This window comes from Astatotilapia calliptera, unplaced genomic scaffold (assembly GCF_900246225.1).
Source record: "Astatotilapia calliptera unplaced genomic scaffold, fAstCal1.2 U_scaffold_92, whole genome shotgun sequence".
Taxonomy (NCBI): Eukaryota; Metazoa; Chordata; class Actinopteri; order Cichliformes; family Cichlidae; genus Astatotilapia; species Astatotilapia calliptera.
The window spans coordinates 40,001-48,009 of NW_020535836.1; the positions used below are offsets into that span (position 1 = coordinate 40,001).

Below are 8,009 nucleotides of genomic sequence, written 5' to 3' on the forward strand. Positions count from 1 at the left end.
AGAGCCTATATGAGATGCCATTAGGTCCTGGGGCTGATGCTACACTTGCCTGCCTCACTACCTTCTCTACTTCACTCCATGTTGGTGGTCTTATGTCCATGTGGTGTTCAGGTACCTGGATAGGCGGCATATCAGTCGGAATGGTAACTGGCTCATGCCTCTGATCATCAGAGTAAGTTTTCCTGAGATGATCTCCCAGGTCTTTTATGGGCATTTTGAGGAACCTGCTCTTCTCTTCAACAAAAAGGCCCTTAACAAAGTTTTATGGGTTACTGTAGAAGAGGGTCCTTGTACGTTCTTTCTTCTTATGTTGTCGCCTGAGGTGTTCTGCTCTTCGATGCTTAGTAAGTTGTTGCTTTATTTCCTCCTACAGTGCAGTGAGTCTCTCCCTTTCTGTCTCATAGGCCCTCCTCCAGTGTTTCCTCAGTTGTCTTCTCTCTTTCACTAATCTATCAATTTCCCGCTGTCTCCTGGACTTTAACTGGTTTAAATGGCCTTTCTGCTGTCTCTGAGTCTTATTCTTTACCCCAAATCGCTCGGCTCCATAGCTGTAGATGATGGTTCCCGGGTTCTCCAGCTTCCTTTCAACTGGACCCTTTTGTTGATCTAGTATAAGAGCCAGTTCTGAGTTAATGGTTTCCCACTCTATTTTCTCACTGGATCTCGGCCACAGAATCTGATCTTTTCCTACCTTCCATCTTCTTTCCCCTTGCTGGTAGTGGTTGGCTAGACTCAGTGTTGGAAGTTTCTGTTGGCTGTTTCTGGATGAGCTCTGGGCTGGAACGTAGTGTTGCTTGTGGCTGCTTACATATATACACAAGTGTGTTGCTAGCTGTTGGTGGCTAAACTCCAAGCTAGGGACCGATAATAAATGGCTGGGCCCTGAGTTTGGATCTAATATTGGGTGTGGCTGGCTAAAACCTAGACTGGGAACTGCTACTGGCTGGATTTGACTGAGTTCCAATCTGGGGGAGGACTATGGGGAGTCTGTACAACAATAAACTTTGAACGGGGTGTTGATGCCCTGAGGACTGTGGGGATTCTCCAGCCTCTGGATTTCAGTCGACTGATTTGACTTACTTCTTAAAAAGTATGTGTCAATGCGAGGCCCCTTTCTCAGCTCGCTGAGGCACTTCTTCCTGCCTTGGTGGATTTTAAGGCCCATGTCAGTTGTTAGTTTTGACCAGCCACAAATGCAGTTCTGCAGCTTCTTTCCTACCGTCATTGATGGTCCATTATTAGCAATACTGGTTGATCTATTCGTCGTTGGTACCGTTCCGTGGTTCGTTGCTATTAAATCCGTCTGGAAAACGTCTTCTTCCGCCCCTGCTCTAGCAGACCCTAAGGGTATCTTCTCCTTTGAGATTTCCGTAGTAATATTGGGTGTACCCAGGTACGCTAAAAAGCGCTGCATCCTGCTGGTATGAGGTGTTAACCACCAGCCCCGTTAGGGTCTATTCCCTCCTGTTAGCGGTCTTTCCAGGCTGTCATCTGGTCTTTCCCTGATTGTCAGCTGCCCTTTCGCAGCGGTCACTGGATCACTCCAGAGTTCTGATTCAGTAAAAAGGACTAGATGTTACAGTCCCTGATAATTCATCGCTTCAAATGGAGAAAATCTTGAGGGATGGCTGTTATGAGGAAAGGCAGCCCAGACACTTTACCAGTTTGGGACACATCGTCAGTAAATGGCCTGTATTTATATAGCGCTTTTCTAGTCCCTAAGGACCCCAAAGCGCTTTACATATCCAGTCATCCACCCATTCACACACACATTCACACACTGGTGATGCTACATTGTAGCCACAGCCACCCTGGGGCGCACTGACAGAGGCGAGGCTGCCGGACACTGGCGCCACCGGGCCCTCTGACCACCACCAGTAGGCAACGGGTGAAATGTTTTGCCCAAGGACACAACGACCGAGACTGTCCAAGCCGGGGCTCGAACCGGCAACCTTCCGATTACAACTCTTGAGCCACGATCGCCACATTTAAGTGGAATGTGCCACTGGTTTATGTTAACTTGTTATTTCTCTTCTTCTTTCTTCTGTTTAGTTCCGTACAGTTTATTTTTTTTAAACGTTATGAGATTTTGTTCTTCAAAAATTTCTTCTATTAATAACCAGGTCACTTTTGTTTTGTTTGTCTTTTTATATATTTTTTGTAAATGACAAAGTCTGATGATGGTTCTTCCTGGTGCTAGAATATTGGTCAATTTAAAACACACCTGTATTGTTCCATCATTGAAGAAATAAGTAACTTGCATAACACCAGCAAGAATAGGAGCTGTTGAACCAAAAGATCAACATATTGAATGATGGTATGGAACAGTAAATAGAATATGACACCTCAATATCTACATTTCTTTTAAGCTGGCCACTCCCTGCTGATGCATTTTTTTAGGAGAAATGTAAATAATCACCTGCTGTGACATCTCAGCCCTCCTGCAGATATAAGCAGTGTACCTGGGGCACTCGGACACACTGAAGTTGAAGAAACAAAGAGCATTCGGTTAGACTCACAGGTGAGTTCACACAGGTGAGTTTCTGACATCTCACAGAGTTGCAAAAGCTCTGCTATGTTTGCCTAGCCTCTTTGTTTTCCCTAAAGGTAAATAGCATTACATTTGAAACTATTCCACAGTAAATAATAGAACACTAACTGCAATCACTATAATTCCGACAACGGCTTGCACACTTTAAAAAATGATTTGTTAATAACTGATTTGTTGAATGATTTGTTTGTCTTTAATTCTGTAGGTAGGTAACTGATTTCTCTGCATGTTCTGCTTTAACTCAGTCTATTTCTTTCAGATCCACATCAGCAGATCATTAAATACAGCAGAAATCTGACAATGTATGTCAAGTGGAAATGGGCTGGACAGGTACGTGAGCAAGATAAAACTCCTTTCACCTCAGGAGAATAGAGTTTGTGTCCTGTGTGGGACTGATGGTCTTTAGACTTTTAGACTTGAGCCATGTAAATTAGTGGATGAAGTTCAGGTTTGTATTAAAAGCTCTGTGAAACAAAATGTGACACTGACACAGTGTCCTGCAGAGGACCAGCTTCACTGTTTCAGGCTTCATATTTCACATGGCTGTAATTACCTGACAACAGGTCACCTTTACTGTCTGGGTTACTTCCTATGCAATAATGATAAGAAGAGATGATTTAGAGCTCGTCTTTGGGGCAATCTGGGATTTATTCAAAAATAGCATCAACAGGAGGAGCTGTGATGTTCCAAAGTTGCCTACAGATGCACAACAGCTTGGACTGCTTGCAGATGAATACATATTGATAATGAATACACAGTGCTAAGTGCAGCCTGAGAAGCAACACTGAGGGAAACACAGGTTCTGCTGAGCTTGTTAAGAAGCGAAGAGCCTGCTGATCTTTCCTCTGAAATTCAAAGCTTCCTTCTGTCAAGTTTCCTGGGTCGTTGACCCAGCGTTTTCAGTTTTGTCATGTTTGGTTTATTTTCCACATCCATGTTTTCACTTCCAGTTTTCTGTGCCAGCCTGTCCACCAGTGTATTATGTTCTAGTTCATTCCATGCATCATTAGTTAGTTCAACCGTGTACTCACCTGTTTCCAATTGTCATCATTCAGCCTGTGTATTTAAGTTCCTCAATTTCACCAGTTCATTCCCATATGGAAAAGAAATAGTAAAAACTTATATGTGATTACTCATGAAAGTGGCCACTTTCTCATTACCTTCATACATTGTTTTAGTAAGTATCCAAAACATACAAGTTTCATTATATAATTTTTCAAGGGATCTTATATCTGTTTTCACTCTTGTTTGCTTTTCATACAAGTTTCACACAAGACAGATACAAACTTTATAAGATTTATATATATATATCTTTTCCATATGGGTTGTCGCGTCATTGATGTTGTCACTGCTGTCTATTCCGCGTTTGCCTTTCAGTTCAGATCAGTCAGTCATTCAGTTCAGTCATTTAGCCTGCTTTCTTCCCTGTTCTGTTCATCCATTCATCCTCCAATAAACACCCTTAATCCTCACCACGAGTTCAGCGTTTGGGTCCCCTCTTTTCCACATCCACACAACAACTCCTGACACCTTCAATCAAACCAACAACTTCCTCTTTGTTCCAGCTGCTGTCAGTGTTTGCCATCCTCCACCTGGCTCCTCTGCTGACAAGTTCCAAAGAGATCATTCAGCCACTGGACTGCAACGACATCCACCAACAAGACAGCAGCCGACCCAGCGGCGTGTACACTATCTACCCTTTTGGAGAAAAGTCTGCTGTCGAGGTACAGTCCAGCCTCTGTAGGAGACAAAGCTAATGTTTGAGGCTACAAGAAGCTAAAAGGTGACACATGTTTGTTTGCAGGTGTACTGTGACATGGACTTAGAGGGAGGAGGCTGGACAGTGAGTTTTCTTTCTCTTTTTTTTCAGTTAAAGTTCCAGTCAAGTAACTTTTCAGTATGAACACTTCCTTCTGGAGGAAATTATAAAATCATAGCTCTGCTGTCTGAAAATTTCACTTCCTGACATTTTTTCATGTTTATTAACTGGCCACACTGTCCCCTCTTCCAGGTGTTCCACAAGAGGGTGGATGGCTCCTTGAACTTCTACAGACCCTGGAATCACTACAAGATGGGCTTCGGAAACCCCAATGGAGATTACTGGCTTGGTGAGACTTTATTTTGTCTATAACAAAATCATTTAAATTAAAATCTGACCATTCTCAAACTGTTCAAACCTTCAGTCCTTCACAGTGTTGTAAAGTAACGGAGTACATATACCGCCGTCACATATTTAAAATACTAAATATGAGTAAGTGTATTCTGTTACAGTTTCGGTTTAAAAAGGTGGTACTCAGAATACAGTTACTTTGTTGAAATAAATGGATTACACAAGGTCTTTTCCTGTTTCATATGTGAGACTATGCCCTCTCTATTTTTGGAAATTCCATGCTAATTCCACGCTTCCAAACAAAACATGCTTTAAGAGGCTCTAATGCCTGTGTCTCAGTCTCGCGGCCCATGTCACCCCTACTTGCTGCATAATGACATGAAGCAATATTTTCAAAAATTATTATTCAAAAAATAATTTAATATGAAGGCAATATAAGCAGAGTGTTACAGGCAAAACCCTAAAGAATGTAGCCTCGAGAGAAAAAGGAGAGTTGAAAAGTACGAGTTGTCACCGAGTAAAAACGGGAGCTGGAAGCATGTAAATATAATAATAACCACTGCAGCCAAAAGGAGTGCCTGTGTAGCAGGTTGGAAAAAGCTACATGGTTATTTTTGTAAGAAAACCAATTACCCCCTTATTTTTTGTTTATTATTGTGACTTATTTTGACATTGTTATGTGTTGCCAGACCATGGTTATATTTCATTATGCCAGTAGATGCTGCTCTTGTACTGCTGTGGAACTACCGGAGAGACTCTAGCTGAGCCTCTACTGAGGCGTTGTAATTGGACTACCTTCTTTGGCCTCCCTCGTCCGCTGGCAGCTAGCCCTCGTCCTCTTCTCACGTCATTTGGGCGAGGATGACACAGGTCGTCTCTGGGGGATGTCCTAATATTCGTGTCTAAATTTTGGGTTTGGCATTGCATTCGGTGCAACCAAAGAATGCGTTGACCGGTGCGTCGCTCCCCCTGACATCAACGACCCTCGCCGTTGGCCCACTTCCCAACGGTCGTGGTTGTCAGCTGGCACCGCAAGGAGGTTGTGATGGGGTTTTGCCAGCCAATCTCTGTATTGTACAATTTCTTTAAAGGCAGTTTGTTCCAGCAAACTCTATAATCGCAGATCACTAGGTATTTTACTGAATGATTTCCAGCTCTGTCAGCTTTTATACTTCTTCATTATCAGTGTGTGTTTGTGTGTTTTCAGGTCTTGACATCGTCAGTGCCCTGACATCCCAGCAAAAATCTGAGCTGCGGGTCGACATGAGGGATTTTCTGGGAAAGGAAGTGTTTGCTCGTTACTCTTCATTCAAGGTTGATGCTGAATGTGACGGATACAAACTGACTATTGCTGGATTCAATAATGGAGGGGCAGGTAAGTGAGGTGATATGGAGGTAAAGAATCTATGTAAAAGACAAATGATTAATGCATGTCAGTTTTACTTCTTGTCCCAGTCCTCACTTATTCCCTCATTGTTCTCAAATATTCTTGTCTCATCTGTTTCCTGTGACTGTGTATAAATAGCACCAGTCCTCCGGTTGTTCCTTGTTTTGCCATGCTGTACACGATGCCTGTGTGAAGCAATTTTATTTAAAAAACTCTCTGTTTTTGTTGTGTTTCTGCAGGGGATGGTCTGACTTACCACAATGGAATGAAGTTCTCCACCTTTGACAAAGATCAGGATGGGTCTTCCGGTAGCTGTGCCCAAACATTCCTGGGGGCATTTTGGTACAACAACTGTCACCATGTAAACCCTAATGGTATTTATCGCTGGGGAGCTATGAGCACTTATGGTGCAACTGGAATGGAGTGGTACCCATGGAAGGGTTGGGGCTACTCCATGAAGGCCATGAGCATGAAGTTTCGTCTCGTGCAGTAAATCTGCAGGACAAACATTCAGCAAAATTTTAGCAACTGCTTTCTGATGATTAATTTCTTTTCTTTTCTCTCATTAATCATGTAACCTTTCTTTGAGCTGTTTTTTCTTAAAGCTGGGCTAAAGGAAAATCCACCAGTGCAGTACAGCTGACTCATGTTTTTGAACGAAGCAGTCAAATAAAATAAACCAGCAGCAGTTTTTCATACATCACCATAAATATGTTGCAATGACAGACGTGTGTGAAATCAAACAGCAGTAATGAATGAAATGCAGAGCTCCTGTGGTTACACATACACAACAACACACATATGGCTGCTTTGGTCGAGGCCATCTCACTCAAGTTGGACTTTATTAGTTGTAGAAACACCAGGAAGGAGTTCAGCTGCATTGAGACTGCCTGAGCTGCATCAGGAAAATAAAGCCCACCATCTTTAACCGTAGACAGAGGTCTAATACCTCATGTGAATCATTATCTGCTCACATGCTGACAATAAATAAGAAGCAAAGCAAAGACTTGTTTTTGTCTGATGTGCTCTCTTTGTCTCTGTATCTTTGTCTGAATTCTCTGGCTGATCATGAAATGCTGCCCTCTACTGGTCTCAGTCACAAACGTCCTTCTTCAGAAACGAAAATATAGATATTCAGACTGAGGATGCCTTTCATCAAACAGCTTATGCACACAGCAACACATATAGAAAAAACATGCAAAAGACAGGAACAAAAACACAATCCAGCAAAATAAAGCAAAATTAAGTGCTCCTCTAATGCACACATTCCAGAACAATAAATGTACAATTTCACAGATAAATGATTAACAATATAATTATTAGTAGTATTTGTATTATTGTGGAATTCACTTGAAATAGTTCCTGTTATTAATGCTGCTGTGTGTATGACTGCCATTGTAAGAATATATGGATATACTGTATACACAGATTATTTAACTGCTGTACTAATGTGATGAGATACATTTACCAATAACAGCATAATCACTTCCATAATTATCAATTAGAATGTGGTAATTTTATGTTTTTATGTGTTATATGTTATATAGGTTTAGTGACGCTGACTTGTGGCTTCGCAGGGTGATTCCCTTTAACAACAAGAGCATGCACACAGTTTGTTTTAGGCCACCATGAATAGCTCACATTGTAAATCACAATGAGCCAGTATATGATACTGTAGCTTCCACTCGCTGTGACAGGATGGCTCGTAGGAGGTCATTACACTCTGCTTCATTGGGTTCCAGTTCAGATTAAGGGACAACACATGGAAAGACAGAAACTGGGAACAAATGTTTGAAAAATATTTACTGTTAGAAAACATTCAGTGAACAATATCGATTTTTCTGTTTGGCAAACTTCAAATCTGAGTCTCCAAAAGCCAGTCAGACAATAGAGTTGGTATAAACAGAGAGAGGAGATGATGCTTTTTTTAGACAGAAGAAGGGAAATATTTAGATTCACTT

The 8,009-nt window shown here is 41.8% G+C and overlaps 1 protein-coding gene across 2 annotated transcripts in view; it reads left to right on the forward strand.

The window, feature by feature from the left end:
* LOC113018505 (microfibril-associated glycoprotein 4-like) overlaps positions 1 to 7,038 on the forward strand; it is a 7,109-nt gene extending 71 nt beyond the window's left edge. Inside the window, exons 2-8 of one of the 2 annotated variants that reach the window (XM_026161573.1) lie at positions 2,437 to 2,521; positions 2,811 to 2,881; positions 4,117 to 4,275; positions 4,356 to 4,394; positions 4,563 to 4,659; positions 5,869 to 6,036; positions 6,288 to 7,038. In XM_026161573.1, coding sequence (XP_026017358.1) covers positions 2,852 to 2,881; positions 4,117 to 4,275; positions 4,356 to 4,394; positions 4,563 to 4,659; positions 5,869 to 6,036; positions 6,288 to 6,541 — 747 coding nt within the window. In that variant the 5' untranslated portion in view covers positions 2,437 to 2,521; positions 2,811 to 2,851 and the 3' untranslated portion in view covers positions 6,542 to 7,038. Of the gene's footprint in view, positions 1 to 2,436; positions 2,536 to 2,810; positions 2,882 to 4,116; positions 4,276 to 4,355; positions 4,395 to 4,562; positions 4,660 to 5,868; positions 6,037 to 6,287 lie in introns of those variants that run through there. The other variant, XM_026161574.1, reaches the window with a different exon arrangement.
* The last annotated feature ends 971 nt before the right edge of the window (positions 7,039 to 8,009 follow it).